At 48.7% G+C, this 16404-nt stretch overlaps 7 protein-coding genes across 7 annotated transcripts; 5 read left to right on the top strand and 2 right to left on the bottom strand.

The window, feature by feature from the left end:
- Positions 1-734: 734 nt before the first annotated feature.
- Positions 735-1481, top strand: HO173_000984 (uncharacterized protein; the record flags this gene model as incomplete). Its single annotated transcript, XM_037302931.1, has 3 exons — positions 735-766; positions 844-1042; positions 1263-1481. The coding sequence occupies 3 exons, from the start codon at positions 735-737 to the stop codon at positions 1479-1481; spliced, it is 450 nt and encodes a 149-aa protein (XP_037170438.1).
- Positions 1482-1704: 223 nt separating this feature from the next.
- On the bottom strand, positions 1705-3340 carry HO173_000983 (uncharacterized protein; the record flags this gene model as incomplete). Its single annotated transcript, XM_037302930.1, has 5 exons — positions 1705-2316; positions 2367-2427; positions 2473-2585; positions 2635-2981; positions 3046-3340. 5 exons carry the CDS (start codon positions 3338-3340, stop codon positions 1705-1707), a joined length of 1428 nt encoding a protein of 475 aa, XP_037170437.1.
- A 268-nt stretch (positions 3341-3608) lies between these two features.
- HO173_000982 (uncharacterized protein) lies at positions 3609-7528 on the top strand (the record flags this gene model as incomplete). The annotated part of the gene is made up of 6 exons (XM_037302929.1): positions 3609-4431; positions 4482-4605; positions 4661-4802; positions 4856-6213; positions 6270-7305; positions 7358-7528. 6 exons carry the CDS (start codon positions 3609-3611, stop codon positions 7526-7528), a joined length of 3654 nt encoding a protein of 1217 aa, XP_037170436.1.
- A 95-nt stretch (positions 7529-7623) lies between these two features.
- Positions 7624-8287, bottom strand: HO173_000981 (uncharacterized protein; the record flags this gene model as incomplete). The annotated part of the gene is made up of 3 exons (XM_037302928.1): positions 7624-7830; positions 7879-8061; positions 8111-8287. The coding sequence occupies 3 exons, from the start codon at positions 8285-8287 to the stop codon at positions 7624-7626; spliced, it is 567 nt and encodes a 188-aa protein (XP_037170435.1).
- A 245-nt stretch (positions 8288-8532) lies between these two features.
- On the top strand, positions 8533-11317 carry HO173_000980 (uncharacterized protein; the record flags this gene model as incomplete). The annotated part of the gene is made up of 9 exons (XM_037302927.1): positions 8533-8844; positions 8919-9216; positions 9364-9376; positions 9430-9495; positions 9544-9689; positions 9820-10246; positions 10394-10725; positions 10893-11009; positions 11175-11317. The coding sequence occupies 9 exons, from the start codon at positions 8533-8535 to the stop codon at positions 11315-11317; spliced, it is 1854 nt and encodes a 617-aa protein (XP_037170434.1).
- A 742-nt stretch (positions 11318-12059) lies between these two features.
- HO173_000979 (uncharacterized protein) lies at positions 12060-12962 on the top strand (the record flags this gene model as incomplete). Its single annotated transcript, XM_037302926.1, has 1 exon — positions 12060-12962. One exon carries the CDS (start codon positions 12060-12062, stop codon positions 12960-12962), a length of 903 nt encoding a protein of 300 aa, XP_037170433.1.
- An 87-nt stretch (positions 12963-13049) lies between these two features.
- Positions 13050-16256, top strand: HO173_000978 (uncharacterized protein; the record flags this gene model as incomplete). The annotated part of the gene is made up of 9 exons (XM_037302925.1): positions 13050-13674; positions 13725-13843; positions 13891-13962; positions 14010-14234; positions 14281-14384; positions 14434-14692; positions 14749-14891; positions 14944-15545; positions 15598-16256. 9 exons carry the CDS (start codon positions 13050-13052, stop codon positions 16254-16256), a joined length of 2808 nt encoding a protein of 935 aa, XP_037170432.1.
- Between the last annotated feature and the right edge of the window lie 148 nt (positions 16257-16404).

Here is a 16404-nt window from a genome sequence, read left to right as displayed (position 1 = left end):
AACGGGCAGTCTCGTGACATACTTGAGCAATGTAGATACTACTCCTATCCCGCTCACTGTATCCCAATACTACATACAGGCTCGCTGCTTTGACAGCCTTCCTAATCTTCTCCATCTCCGGGGACTCCTTCATTAGGGAATTGTTGACATATTCATGAATGAATTGAGTGTGACTCAAAGGGCTGTGGTGCTAGATACTCCATGGATAGCCTGGATTGAATACTTTGGGGAAGCCCAGAACATTGGCCCCCTGGGCGCCAGCATCTTCAATCCAATGTGATGGTCTTGTCGACTGAGGTCTGAAGATTGTTCCAACCGGGTTCTGCCTGCACTGCAGCGACTTTGACAGGTCTTGCCATTGCTGTAGGTTGTGTTCTCTTTCTGCATTCTGATGCAAATGCTGTGGTTGAGGATGGAGTAGCTATCAGCTGGGATCATCATGAAAGACATGGCAACTGTATCCCCTCGTCCGCGTTAGCCAGGGACTTTGATCGACAGCCATCCTGATGAGGAGGGTCAAGGCCCGTGGACATGGACTGAAGCTCCGCAGCGAACTGATAAGAGAGTCCCAACTTTCAATAATCGCTGTCAAGGGCATGGAGGGGCAAGGTTGAAGAGCGTAGGGCTGATGATGAAGCCGCTAAAGAAGCGAGTCTTGGCACACACCTAAGATTGTATTTCGAGACTACCACTTCGACTACACCAAGAACATCACTCGTCCCTCAGTCGCAATAATGCCTACGCGACTGACCCAAACCCGCAAACAGTAAGTCGAATCCCTATATCAACCTCTACGGTCCTCAAGCATTTATCTGCCGCCACAGCTAACATTTTTTCTGTCAGCCGCGGCCATGTCTCCGCTGGTCACGGCCGCGTTGGCAAGCACCGAAAGCATCCTGGTGGACGTGGTATGGCGGGCGGGCAACATCACCATCGAACGAATATCGACAAATACCATCCCGGTTACTTCGGAAAAGTGGGCATGCGATACTTCCACAAGCTGCAGAATCAGTTCTGGAAGCCGGTTATCAATTTGGACAAGGTGAGCGAAGAGCGTTTCACATCTATCAGAGGACTTGGGATTTGAGACAATGCATTGGAGGTTGGCTAGAGGTTTGGGACCTCGGCTAAGCAAAGACCGGCAAGATATAACGCACAATGGGCGGTCCGGAGGGAGTGTAGGAGGGTCTTGCAAATTGGATATCAGAGATCCACTGTCCAGAATCAATGACTCAAAGCTAATCTCATGTCTCTCTCTACAGCTCTGGTCACTAGTTCCCGTCGAAAAGCGTGATGAATACCTATCGAAGGAAAAAGGCGACACAGCACCCGTTCTTGATCTGCTGCCATTAGGGTACTCGAAGGTCTTGGGCAAGGGACGGATTCCAGATATACCCATGGTGGTGCGAGCGAGGTTCTTCAGTCGGGAAGCGGAGAGGAAGATCAAGGAGGCAGGAGGAGTAGTCGAATTGGTGGCATAGTGTGATCTAAGAGAAGAGCGTTATGGTGACTTCCTATTGATGCTCGCTACCGGGCCATAGCATAATCAATGACTCGGCTTCAGAAAGCAAGTCGGATTCTAGACGTCTTGCATGCATAAATTTGCTAAAGCCCATCCGCAAAATACATTGTTTTATCAAGACCCAGAGGTATTTGATGCAACGCTAATGCCTTCAAGTGCGGAGCTTTGTTCTTGTGTTCTCACTACAACGCACCCACCTCTTCTACTTCAGTATCGGGGTATGTCTCCTCTGCCAAAAAGTCGCTCGCTAAAGCCGCTCTAGCAGACATTCGTTTGCTGGGATCTAATTGTAAACACTGCTCCAAGAATTTCACCGTCTCTTTAGTTTCCTGGTCCATGTGTTCTCCTACTTTCTCTGACGTCGACCACTGAACAATCTGAGACAATGGGAACCCTTTCTCACCGATGGTTGGGATGTTGCAGTCCCAGACAGCGCCATGCAAGTAAGCACATCCTCTCATCCTCTGTTTTCCAAATATCGTCGCGATTTCAATCATGGCTTCGACGTCATCCCCAGAGTGAAAGAACGGAAACCTTTGTGCCAGAATAGTTAGTAATATAACACCGGCTGACCAGATATCGATCTTCGTTGTTTGAGCAGTGCACTTGAAAAGGACTTCGGGTGCTCGAAAGCCTCTTGTTCCTGCTCTGTTGGCTCGACGAGATGGTCGTTGATCGTCCTTCGGGTATCCCGTTGGGGTTGGCATACTATATGCTCTGCTCGATTGGATTTTGGCTTTCCTGATGTTCACCTGTTCTTGACACAAACAGTGGGAGCATTCAGTTCCCTCTCGCTGTCGTTATATCAGCGACAAGCCAGTGAACATCTGTTTTGATCGTTTACCTCAGCGAGGCCAAAATCCACCAGCACTCCCCTCTGCCGCTCGACGTCAAACAAGAAATTCCTAGAATCGTGAGCGGCGCCCAAAATGCTCCTACTGATTGCTTACGTTGGCTTTATGTCTCGATGAATAATTCCATGTTTGTGCACTGCGGCAAGGGCCTCAAACAGAGACCGAAAGTATACCTTGATTTCATTATGGCCCATCGAATGATAGAAGGCCTACTTGCAATCAGCTACAGAACCGCACAGGGGCCACGAAGTGAGGTACCCGGAAATCTTGATGACGAAAATGTGGCAGCACGGCTACAACCTGGTCCTGATGCCTGCAAGCGGTGATCAAAGGGCAGACAGCTTTGCATCCTCTCAAGTCATGCAGCAGCTCGAGTTCATTCTGAATCCTCATTGGGCTGCTAGTAACATAGATTTTTTTTACGGCGACAAAGCGGCGCTTAGGCTGGCGGCATTGATCATGGCTGGTTTCCAAGGTTGAAGCGTTCTTCCTTCTTTTGAGAGGAGGGGATGTCCACTTCGAGGCATCCCTTTGTTCTACGTCCCAATCGTTCTGATAGTATTCGTAGTGCAAGTCTTCGGCCTTGTAGACGGTTGAGAAGGTTCCTGGAGAGATGAGTCAATGGGAAATTCGAGTAATACACCAACGACAAGAATATCCTAGCATTACCTTCCCCAATACGCGCAATCATGCGAAACCTCATCCCTATTTCTCGAAAAGTGTCTTCTAAACTGGCCATGTCTTCTCTGACTGTCTCGTCGACTGCATATTCGCTCTCTGCGGATTCTTCAGAACACTCAGAGCCCTCTTGCTCATCCTCGCCCTCCTCATATTCGTCTGTGTCATATTGCGATCCAGGACTGAATGCCAATTTGTGGCTTAAATTGTTTGCTGGCGTAAGGTGTTTGCTTGTAATGAAAGGGTTCTTTTCCGCAATTGGCACCGCGGGCCTCGCCAATGCCATCGTTTGAGTACCCAGAAACCAGTTCACTGACTCAGTCACCTCAGATGTCCATTAAAGCATCTTCCCGAGCATGCATACGGTGGTAATGTTTCACATCAATCGTATCATACGAAATTTCGATACAAAACAGGCTAGGTGGGGCAGGCGCGGTACGCGTCTAAAAGTAAATAAACATGGTCCGTGCACTAACGAACTACAACTTCATTCATGATGAAAGAATACACCGAACAGACCTTCGTCTTAGAGGGATCTTACGTATTGTTTTACTATGGGGGACGAAATGGATTTTGACATCAACGATGCGCTCAAGTACTATCTCAGTGACCCCGCTTCAGTAGCAACCCCCGAGGCCGATGGAGCGCTATTGGACTGCGAGAACGATCCAGAGTCGCTCACCAACTCTTTAGTAAATGGAGTGCTTAATCCGATCGTGGACTCAATCGCAGAGAATCCGGACGCCCTGACCAGAATCTCCACATTCGATTCCTTACAATTTTTACTCAAGTGTGCCCCCAATTTTCTTGCCTCTCAACGCAACTTCCATAGTGAACCAGACTCTGAACTTTTCAAACTTTCCAGATCAGCTTCCCTGCTGCCCACTCACTCCCTGAGCAAAATCTTCGATCTCTTAATTTCGGGCCTTTCGTCGGAGGCCGACGCCGTACACGTTGAGCTCGAGACCGACGAGCAAGATGCCTTTCGACATCAGAAACGTTTGTTAGAAATGTATGCATTTCTGTTGCAGTGGTCAGTATCCGTTGTGGAAGTGAAGGCCGCAGAAAAATCAAGCGGTGCACCTGCAAAGGGTCGAGGAGCTGGGAAGGGTGCAAAGTCAAAAGGGACAACAAAAGATGGCACTTGGGATTCCTCAGCACAATTACAGGTTGCTTTGGATACGATGTGCAAGGTCTTGAAGCTGAAGCTCGGGAAAGTATTTGTGACGACCTCTGAACGAGACACTTTCGTTGGCCTTTTCACAAGGCCCGTCTACTTAATCCTTGAGAGCGAGCAACGGATTAAGAACAGTGCTTTGCGAATGCATGCCTTCAAAGTGCTCTGCATTGCAGTTAAGCATCATGGACATGCTTTTGGTACTACCCAGCCGAGAGTGAAAATGGCCATTGTTACTGATGAATGGCAGGAGCGCAAACTTCAATTATCCAAAACCTTTCCTACTTCGAGCATCTTGCCGAACCAATGGCGGAATTTCTTCACATACTCTCAGAGCAATACGATTACCCACAATTGACAGACGAGGTCCTAAGGTAGCTTTGGTCCAGATGTATTGCTTCTATGTACGACATTGACAAGTCATTGTAGGGACCTGAGCAATAAAGAGTTCAACAACAATGACACAAGAGGCCCCAAATCTGTCTCGACGTTTATAGTCAAGCTCTCGGAACTCGCTCCTCGCCTTGTCATTAAGCAAATGACATTGCTTGTCAAGCAACTGGACAGCGAGGTAAGTTGGTTTGCCTTGTTTTTCCAGTGGACCTACTATATTGATACCATCAGGCTTACACGCTTCGATGCGCTGTTATCGAGGTATGCGGAAATCTAATAGCGGACCTCAGCAAGCAAGAAGAGCGAAATGAGAACTCTAAAACACAAATCAATGGCTTCTTTGACATTCTAGAAGAGCGATTCCTGGACACGAATCCCTATTGCCGTTGCAGAAATATTCAAGTCTACATGAAGCTGTGTGACTTGGAGCAGAAATTTCCCAAACGCCGTCAAGCAGCGGCAGAGCTTGCCGCTCGAAGTCTTGAAGATAAGAGTAGCAACGTTCGAAGAAATGCCATCAAATTGCTTGGCAAGCTTGTGTCGACTCACCCATTTAGCGTCATGCATGGTGGACAGCTATCATACAAAGAATGGGATGACCGACTGCAAGCCGTGGAGCATCAGCTCGACGCATCAAAACCTCCGGCTGATTCGCCTGGTCTTGGCGAGAAAAGTCTCCAGGCAGAAGCAACCGTTGACAGTGCTCTGTTGGACGATGCGACAACAACGGAGAGCCCTACAAAGGAGGCCGCCCCGATGAGCGAAAAACAGCAGGTGGCAGCACTAAAAAAAGCTCAAGATGATGCAGCAACATCTGAACTTATGACAAAGCTTCAGTTGACGCGGAAGTATTACATTGAAGCCATCCGCTTCATCGAAGTATTGCATGCTGGTACTCCCGTGGTCTGCCAACTTCTATCTTCGAAGAACAAAAGCGAAGTAATAGAAGCAATGGATTTCTTCGTTGTTGTGGACGCCTACAAAATTGAAGCGGCGAGGACGGGCATACGCAGAATGCTGCGCTTAATATGGACAAAAGGCAACAGTGACGAGGGAAAGGGGGTCCAGACACATCTCATCGACTGCTACCGAGGTCTCTTCTTCAGCGCTCCAGGTTCGTTCAGCGAGAACGACGCGGCGAACTATGTTGCGCGAAACATGATCAGCTTGACGTTCGGTGCTACTCCAGCAGAGCTGACGTCTCTCGAACAGCTTCTGAACACTATGGTCAAGGCCGACCACGTTTCGGATTTGGTAGTGGCCAAGCTGTGGCAGGTGTACGGAGTCCAAAAGCAAGAAATCTCTAAAAATCAAAGGCGTGGAGCGATCATAGTACTAGGAATGCTAGCTACTGCAGACCCCGATATTGTCGTCAAAGAGATGGGAGCCATGCTTCGTATTGGTCTGGGACCTTTGGGACGAGCCGACCTGGCGCTTGCAAAGTATACCTGTCTCGCTCTTCGACGTATGAATCCGACAAAACGTCAAGGCAAGGAAGATTCAACCGCAGCATCAAAGCTTCCCAATGATCATGCCATTCTTACTAAATTAGCCGCTATGACCGAAATCGTCTCTGATAGCAAAGAATGGTGCGTACAATACAAATCCCCAATCCTTGTTATTTGAGCGCTCATAGTGGGGTTAGGTTCGGTGTTGCCGAGCAAGCCATCGGCGCTATATACATGCTGTCAAAGCATCCCGATACACTCTGCTCGGATATACTTCGTAGAAAGACTAGACACATATTCGAGCCTCGAAATGTAGTACAGCCAGCTTCAGAGCCGATGGAGGGAATTGAGGGTCAAAGCGGGCTGCCCTCTCCGCCGCCCGAAGAGCCTGAAAGGAAGCAGAAAGCATCTCTAGCTCTATCTCAACTGCTCTTCATCGTTGGTCATATCGCGATCAAGCAAATCGTCCACCTGGAGCTTTGCGAGCTGGACTTCAAGCGGAGAAAGGCGGAGAAAGAAAAGTCGAAAACAGCCAATGCTTCTCCGGTCAAGTCGGCAGGAGTCGACCAAGATGAGCTGGACCTGATTGGCGGTACTACCGAAGATGATTTCACAGAAGCCATGACGCACATCCGTGAGCGAGAGCTTTTGTACGGAGAAAACTCGCTTTTATCGAACTTTGGGGCCATGGTAACAGAGATCTGTTCGAACAACACGGCCTACCAGGATGAGGATCTCCAAGCTGCCGCAACTCTCTGTATGGCTAAGCTGATGTGTGTCTCGTCCGAATATTGCGAAAAGAACTTACCTTTACTCATCACCATACTCGAAAAATCGCAGAATCCCGTCACTAGAAGTAACGTTGTCATCGCATTGGGAGACATGGCAGTCTGTTTCAATCATCTCATTGACGAGAACACGGACTTCCTCTACAGGCGACTTAATGACAGCGATGCTTCGGTCAAGCGAACTTGTCTAATGACCTTGACCTTCCTCATCCTAGCAGGTCAAGTCAAGGTCAAGGGTCAGCTGGGCGAGATGGCGAAGTGCCTAGAAGATTCGGACAAGCGCATCGCGGATCTTTCACGGATGTTCTTCACCGAGCTCGCAACAAAAGATAACGCGGTGTACAATCACTTCATAGACATGTTCTCATTGCTAAGTGCAGAGAGGGATCTAGAGGAGGATGCTCTGAAGAGGATTATTAAATTCTTATCCTCGTTTATCGAGAAGGTAAGCCTATGCAACGTCACATTTATACCACTTCCAATTAACCCGTTCACAGGACAAGCATGCGAAACAATTAGCCGACAAACTGGCTGCGAGATTGGCCCGCTGCGAGAGTGAGCGACAATGGAACGATGTCGCGTATGCCTTGTCACTACTTCAGCACAAGAACGAGGAGATCCAGAAAACCGTCAGCGGCGGCTTTCAATTCGTTCAAGCTGCTGCTTGATAAGCGTTTTCCTCTACGTGTTTCATGCGTCCGATCGGCATGGGCGTCTGGAGTCAGAGTCAAGGAATGATCATGTATATCTAGAGATACCCTGTTCATGTCGACGGTGGCCGGATGGGCAACTGGGGCTGTGCTTCGTCCTCGTATTCATATGCGGCCGATTTTTCCTTGATCAAGAGCATGAATCTGAAGGCAGAATTACCGTTCAGATAGTATCGATGCAGTCGCTTGCTCCTCAAAAACCCCAAGCGTTCATACAGCTTCATTGCGGCAGTATTGGTGACCTCAGTCTCGAGTGCGATCTGCGTGATTCTCAGCATCAATTAGCATCAGGTCTGGGACTGCAATACCTCATCGGCGTCCCGTTCGATCATGACGTCGAGGGTTTTTCGAACCAATTGCGTGGCAATCCCCTTCCCTCGATAACCCTCTCTAACGGCGAGCATGGCAATATAGCCTCTCATGGGTCCACCTCTATGAGGTTCCAGCTTGGAGATAACAACGCCGATCAGACTTTCATCCTCATCCAAAGCCTATCCTTTGGATCAAATACTGCATACGACCTTTGAAAATCCCGCTTACCATAAAACACAGATCGCCCCATTGGTAGAGGAAGTACCGGTAAACGTAGATGCTGTAAGGCTCGGAGAGATCATCTGATATGATTTGCCGTATGGCGGAAAGATATGTCTTTTCTTTGCTGCTATGATACTGGACATAACGAAGCTCTGCAGGCGCATCCAGGGTAGCTTTGCTCATTTTTCGATATCAATCAATGCGTGTGTCTGAAGCCTCTCTACTTTCCAGTATGTTGAGGATGTCCGGAGCATGTCAAAGCCGTTGACATGGTCAGCCCTACGAGGCGTAGACAGCAACACCGGAACGTGCCGGGAATTTCCGTCGCGAAGCTATTATGTACGAGCTATCTCTCCAATTCTCTACTTCTCCTCGGTCCATTCACCAAGCAGTTTCCTTGAGCTTCAACGTGGCTTATCTAAGACAGGATGTCGACCTTGAGGCGTCGCTTCTTGGGTGACACCTCTTCCTCCACAGAGCCTTCGTGCGAGCCATCACCAGCGAAGGGCGAACCCGTGACCTTGGTATCACATTCACGTCTCAAAGAGCTCAAAGGGAAGAGAGGCAAGCGATGGCAATTTTCTATCTTTGGTTTGGGGGGCCTCTTTGGTCTAGTCGTTGCTGCACTTTTTGCCAATCAGCATGATGTTATCAACCTCGAGGGTCTGGTAGATTTTAATATGGAATCTTTGCTCGATGTCATACCGGCGGGCATTTTAAAGGATGCGAAAGACATAACAGTACGTCATGCCTCGCTTGCAAGGTCTTTGGAGAAGGGCACAAGCTGAAGCTAATCTACAGCTCATGCTCACAGCGACATGAGCGCGAGACCGTCAATTACGATTCCTTCTCCGTCGGCCTACATCTACAATCGCAAGGCGTCCGGGCTTTGCATCCAGTCATTATGATACCGGGCGTCATATCGACTGGACTAGAAAGTTGGGGCACAGAAAAAGAATCGATACAGTATTTCCGGAAAAGGTTATGGGGCAGCTGGAGCATGATGAAGGCTCTGGTGTTGGATAAAGCGAGCTGGAAGAGGCACATCATGCTGGACAAGCTCACTGGACTCGATCCCCCGGGAGTGAAGCTTAGGGCTGCGCAAGGGTTCGGTGCGTTATGTTTTCCGAGCCGTTTCTTCCTAATGTGTATTGCATTTTGAATCGCAAGACTTGCGGCAGGAATAGATTACTCCTGGAACCTGTTACAAGACTCAGATGTGATCACAAAAGAGACCTGCTGACCCCGAAGTCACATAGATGCTGCAGATTTGTGAGGGTCTGTTCGAATGGGGTCGAAGAGCTGGAGCACTGACAGCCATGCAGCTTCATCACTGGGTATTGGATTTGGGGTAAGATTTTGGAGAACTTGGCGACTTTGGGATACGATCCGTAAGTACATCCTGAACGATGTGCGCAGGCAATACTCACACAGCCTAGAACGAATGCATTCACAGCTGCTTACGATTGGCGACTGTCTTGTGCCAATCTAGAGAATCGTGATCATTACTTCACCCGCTTGAGGTCTCACATAGAAACGGCAGTGCTAACATCAGACGAAAAAGTTGTACTCATTTCCCATAGCAGTATGTTATACTTTCCGAGGCAATTTCCCCCAACCACGCCGTCTTATGAGTCGTCAGACATGTCTCAAGAGTCAATCTCGCGATTCAGCAATCTTCTTGAAAGAGTAATGCTGACTCCGAAATCATCCAGTGGGTTCTCAGGTCCTCTTCTACTTTTATCATTGGGTTGAGGCTTCAGGGCACGGTGGGCCAGGTTGGGTCGATAAGTACGTGGACTCTTGGATCAACGTCAGTGGTTCCATGCTTGGCGCTCTTAAAGGCCTTCCGGCGGTCCTCTCCGGTGAAATGAAGGACACGGCGCAACTCAACGCCTTCGCTGTTTATGGTCTGGAGAAGTTCCTCGGCAAGGATGAGCGCTGCGAGATCTTTAGGTCCATGCCTGGCGTTTCAAGTATGCTACCCAAAGGTGGCAATGCGGTGTGGGGCAATAAAACTTGGGCACCTGATGATCAGCCTGATCAGACAGTCAGCTTTGGGACGTTCATTAATTTTAAAGAGAGCAACTCGACACAGTCACCCAGCAATCTCACTGTGGAGGAGAGTATATCATATCTCCTGTACGTTTTTCCAGAGGCCATGCTTCCTCCTTTGAACAAAGTCTTGGGTCTTGAAACATGTCTGTGGAGTGTCTATTCTGTAGATATGTTTCGTGACTCGGTATCTATCTCCTCAAAGGCAATACTGACTCCGAAGTCTTAATGCAGCGAACACAGTGATACTTGGTACAAAGACCAAATTCTCGATCATTACTCTCATGGAGTGGCACATACTAGCGCCGAAGTTGAAGACAATGAGAAGGACCACCGCAAGTGGATGAACCCCTTAGAAACCCGTCTTCCGCTCGCGCCGAACCTGAAGATATTCTGCTTCTATGGCGTCGGGAAATCCACAGAGCGTAGCTATTTCTATAGGGAAGACCAAGACCCTAACAGTAGTCTGAATGTCACGATGGATACATCTCTAACGATGGGGGCTGTCGATCATGGCGTTATTCCAGGAGAAGGTGACGGTACGGTGCCGCTGCTGAGTAACGGCTGTAAGGCACTTTTCAGATTTATGTGTCCCTGTTCGAGACTGCTCTTTGAGTCGCGAGGCATGTTGGAGGGATTAATTACCCTTTTGACACCTTGTTTACTCCTCAAACCTGTCTTAATACCAGGTCTTTATTTACGAATGGTATTGCTGACTCGGAAAATGTGCTAGATATGTGTGCTAAAGGATGGCATCTCAAGAGATTTAATCCAGCCGGCGTGAAGATAAAGGTTTATGAGATGCCGCATGAGCCTGATCGATTTTCACCCAGAGGTGGGCCAAACACTGGTGAATCTGACCCTGTCCTTTGATTTTATCGGATGGTGCGATTACCTCCACCGTTTTTCAATACCCCATGATCCGATGATCGGATGATCCTATCATACATGATCCGATGATCCTATGAAACAAGGACGTTGATTCGCCATGTTCTCGCATTGCTGACATCCATAGGCGACCACGTCGATATCCTGGGTCGGTCCTCACTAAACGATTTGATATTAAGGATTGCAGGCGGCAAAGGCGATCAGATCGAGGACAACTATGTTTCGAACGTCCGAGAGTACTCGGAGAAGGTGAAGATCTATGAGGAATAGGACGAAGCCAGTGATCCGAGCGAAGGGAAGACTTGGACGATCAGCCTAATCTTGGTTGCGCATTTAGACGGAGTTCTTAGGCATAGCTGGCAGACATGGGTTGATACCACGGGATTACCTAGAGCAGCTAAACAAGCTGGGACAAACTTGTGTATAAGAGTATGTAAGAGTATGTCCGTACGACCATGAGGAGAACAGAGCCTTGGCTCAAGTATATACTCTTTTCAATGTAGTTTCTCTGCTGCATGTCTACAAACTCGGAAGGGTTACTTTTAGCGTTGGTGCCATGATGGATCGTGCGGGGCATTCGGATGACCCCTCGTGCCCCTTAAGGTATTGGTTTAGGTCGGAGCTAAGTAAAGTAGGCTAGGCGGCAGGGGTGCCTCGTGCGTCGTAGCTTGGGGGGGTAATAGGCGCCCAATAAACGCCTGATACCGGGGCCTGAGAACCTTCCTCTCGTGAGTCGTGACCACTGGTTACTTACTTTAGATCTCAAGACGCTTAGTTGATTGGTTCCACTTACTGAATATTCAATAACACAGGAAAGAAAGTGTTATTCAACTCTTCAAAATGCTTCTCTTCAACATGTTACACTCTTGACCCAGATAGCAGTACTCTTCTAACACCAGAGTTACCGGCCTCAATGACTCTTACTCGTATTCACAGCACAAACCTCTTTCCGCGTTGGCCTCTCTTCTACACATGCGCTCCATGACAACCCTGAAGGCTTCGAGATTCCAAGATGAACGACAATGCGAGCGTAAACGGCCATGCGGGAGAGGGCAAGCCTGAGATACATACGCAGATATTACGAGCCTTGGAAATCATACACGAGCCCAGATCGTCCAATGCCCACCGCCAAGATGCATCCCGGTATCTTGAAGAGATCAGATCTGATGAACAGGCCCCATATCATGGCTTTGCGCTTGCCTCAGCAAAAGACCAGCCAGCTATTGTCCGTCATTATGGCTTATCCTTGATCGAATACGGTGTACGTCACAGATGGCCAGGGTATACGCCGGGGCAGAGTCAGGCCCTGCGAGACTGGGTGGTGACCCTATCACACAGTACAGCCGATTCCGATCCACCGTACATTACCAACAAGGTTGCCGAGATATGGGTGGAGATAGCCAAGAGAAGCTGGGGTCTGGACTGGCTGGACATGGACGAACTCCTATTTCAGCTGTGGGATGGCTCAATGGTGCAGAAGGCTTTGGTACTCATTATTCTGGAGACTCTGTCGGAGGAAGTCTTTGGGGACGACGACACCACAGCAGCTCTACGGGGCAGTGATCTCAACAGAGCCTGTGTAGAAATCTTTACTCCAGCTAATGTGCTGACGGAGGACTTTCCAATTCGAGAGACCGCTGCTAGTATGAGATATGGTGCAGATGGATGGCTATCTCGCATGGCAGATTTGCTTGAGTGGTGCATCAGAGACGCTAAGATTGATGAGAACCGACGTGCTTGCGGTGTGAAAATTCTCTCTACCTTCAAGTCTGTCATTAGCTGGATCATCCCCCGGTCTTTGGTCACAACCCATGCTTTAAATAGGATCTGTGCTTGTTTGGCAGCCTCAAACGTCCCTCTCCAGCTGGTGAGCAAGTCTGCCGAGTTGGCGCCTGGTAACTATGACATTGACTGAGAAGCCCAGGCCGCTGTCGACTCTTTATACTCTCTGTATAACCGTTCGAGGTTCTCTGAAAATGATTTTAGGGACCTAGTAGGCCCAATGTTCCAAGACGAGACTATCTACTTGCTAAAGCAGCTTTACGAGTGGTTGATCGTTGATCCGAATGACATCGATGAAGCCAAATACCTCCTTCTTAAGAGGTTCTCTGAGGCATATGCCACTCACCAAGGCTCTTTTCATTTGCTAATTATAAGGCAGATGGTATTCAATATTGGCAGACTACTGGAAGAAAGCCCTTCATTCGTACCAGAAGGGAGTAACTGGGGAGGCTTTTTCGACATTTTGCTCAACGTCATGAAGAATCAAAGTCTCCATGTCTCAATTCCGGCTCTACATCTATGGGTGAAGCTGCTTAGTTCCGACAAAATTGGTAACTCTCCTGCGATCATGGCTCTTGTTAGTGATTTGCTCGAAACATGCAGCCAACGCCTTGTACGATTCGAAGACTTACCAGTGGACTCAAGCAATCCAAGCATAGTCTTCCTTAACGAAGACGTTGACACAATGCCCGAAAGACATGCTTTTCTTGGTAATTATGCTAGGTTTTGCAATCAGATTGTTGAGCTCGTCGTTCAGAAACAACCCATAGACGCATTATATCATATTCTTGGACAAGCCGATAAGGTCCTGGATCACGTATATGACGGAGAGCCGCCCTTCCAAGGTATGGAAGCAATCAGAATTGTTCATGAATGCTATTCACATACTGTATAGCTTCAAACTACACGAAGACATCTGTCCCTTACTTGCGGATCGATGCCCAATTCACGGTTATCGAGGCTGCGCTGAAGGGCTGCTTGAAATGGCTGACCGCTTCGGGTAATCCTCAAACAGTAAGTCGATCCTTGGTGCTAGCTGTCAGAATTTGACGTATGAATAGGAGCATGAGCATGAGGTCATGACTTCAAATCTCCAAGTGTGGTGCGATAGGCTATTAGGTCTGATGTTTGAGGTACGCCAGGCATGTCCTACGAAGAATTCCAAACTCACATAGTGAAGGACCCTATGATCAAACAGCGAGTGATTCAACTTGCAGTAGGATTTGCTATAGGACCATTGAAACGTAATGCACAGTTTGCATTGAAGATCTTCGACTACATTCTAGACACAAGGTGTTCTGCGCATCCTGCCTGCCTGGCATATACGGATGCCGTCAAGGATCTCCAAGCTGTCTCCCTTCACCAATTGCAGAGGCTTGCTATGCGATTCCCTGACTATCTTGTTGTAAGTAAAACCTTCAGAACGCTTTGAAATGTGCTTACGTCTCTAGATCATATTCGACGAAGTGGAGAGGAAGGTTATGTCAGTCAGTCAGTCAGTGGCTTCAGATGAGCAGACACGCGCCCGCTACTCCTCAGTGCTCTTCATCATCATGTGAGTTGCTAGTAGCGTGTAACCGGAATTGGAAAGCTGAATCGTTAAGGCATCGTGCGACCAGTGTGGACGTGAGGCCGCGCGAAGAACGACTGGATCAGTTCCTCCAGCCAATGATCGACCAGTGGCAAGACAGAACCCTGAGCAACTCCTTGTCGTCTTTCGAGAATTTTAGCAGACTACTCGGACTCGAAAACCTCCAGCAATATCTATGTTCTCGAGCGGTGAATAAACTGCGAAACTGGTCAGAGCATCCACTCGACGACCAGGGCAAGGCCCTTCAAACACAAATGCAGAATGCACTCGATGTCAGTTTGTATCCTACACTTTACCAGCATTGATGCTTGTGGCTAACATTCTGTAGGCTCTTCCACTACGAGCCACAAAAACCGTAATGAACATCAGCGTGGAAAGACTGGAGCAAGGATCACAGCCCTACGACATGGCATGCCGTCTGTGGCATAAGAATATTCCCCTGATTCTGCCCAATCTACTCAAATTCATCAGGTGAGGAGGCATCGTATAATGAAAGAGACGTGCCAATCACTGACCTCGGTAGTCAATCGCAAGCCTTCCACGATCCGTCCAACTGGCCTGCTCTGCCCCCCGAGATGCAGGATGTTGTTCGCAGGATCCTCACAGACCGTTTTTGGCAAGTTGGCATCTCCCAAGGCAGCCGAGATGAGTTTTACGCCAGCGTTGGAGATACCAAGACAACTCTGGAGGGATTTGCCTCGTCCATCAGAGCTACTGTAAGGACGGTCCGCGAAACAGGATACAGGCTACTGAATTATATGAGCCTCCTTGGAGAGCACTTTTACAGCTTCGCAGAGCTGCCGGGTCCACTAGCTCAGGCTCTGTTCGCTGATGCATGCGCATTGTCCCCACATCAAATGGCTATCCTGGTCGATACAATTCGGCCGATCATCGACAACTGTCCGGAGAAATATCGAAGTCACTTTCTTCCCCCAATTCTGTCGGCACTATTTGAGCAACTCGATCGCAAAGCAAGCTTGGAGTGGGAAAGGATCGAAGAGAGAAGCAAAGCAGCCTCAGAGGATGATGACTTGACGAGCGAGATGAAAGATGAAAGTATACTGCGGCAATTGACAATGGCTTCGGTGATGTTGGTAGTCGGGCTTCTCGAGCCAGCAAGACCGAGTAAGTCGCGGCACGTCCTTTGATTACCTTGATAATAATCCACGATCAATAGACCCCCCAGCTGCTCCAGAAGTACCCGATAAGGTCGATGGCGATGCAGCAGGTCCAAGTGCAAACACACCAAGATCGTTCATACTGCGGACCCCAGAAATACTGAAGCCCGTCATACTATTCTGCACCCATGCGTTGCGTATGCGTGACACCCGAGCATGCTCTCTCATCGCCAAAGTCCTGCGTTCGATAGTTCCTGAGTTTGCTGGCGATGGCCCTGTTGAACCAGATGTACGAGAATTCATCTCCACGGAAGTCCTCAAAGCATGCATTACGTCGTTGCATGACCCCTACTTTGTGGAGCTGCAGAAGGACTTCGCTCAGCTGATTGCAAGCATCCTCATCTCCTACACACCACGCACAGAAAGGCCGAAAGAGATCCTTCTCTCCTTGCCTGAGATGGCCCCTGAGAAGCTAGATCGTGCCACACGCCATCTCTTCAGGGCACAGCAGAATACTCGACAGCAAAGAGCCATCATTCTAGACCTCCTAGAAGGCTTCAGAGGCATTGCCATCCACGAACAGGGCAAGCTTCCAAAGCCTGATGCAAAGAAATTGAGATCGGCTTTACAAGAGAAATACATGACGGTCGACGTCCAAGCGAGCGATAAAAGGGAACTGAGCCCAGATCTAGGAGGAGTTGCTGCTATGTTTGGATAATGGGACACAAGGAAGTGGCGTTTACTGCGCTGCGCAATAGCCTGGCGGCGGGAACTTCTCACGTCACGCAGCGTGCATTGTGCCAATTTAAGCGATACCCACAATTTTCGATCAGGTGGTGGTTTCAAAATTATGTACAAATAGTACA

The sequence above is a fragment of the Letharia columbiana genome (genome assembly GCF_014066305.1).
Source record: "Letharia columbiana isolate WasteWater2 chromosome Unknown Sc0000001_s0, whole genome shotgun sequence".
Lineage (NCBI taxonomy): Eukaryota > Fungi > Ascomycota > Lecanoromycetes > Lecanorales > Parmeliaceae > Letharia > Letharia columbiana.
Note: the sequence above shows the minus strand (reverse complement) of the source record. Positions and strands in the feature narration are given on the sequence as shown.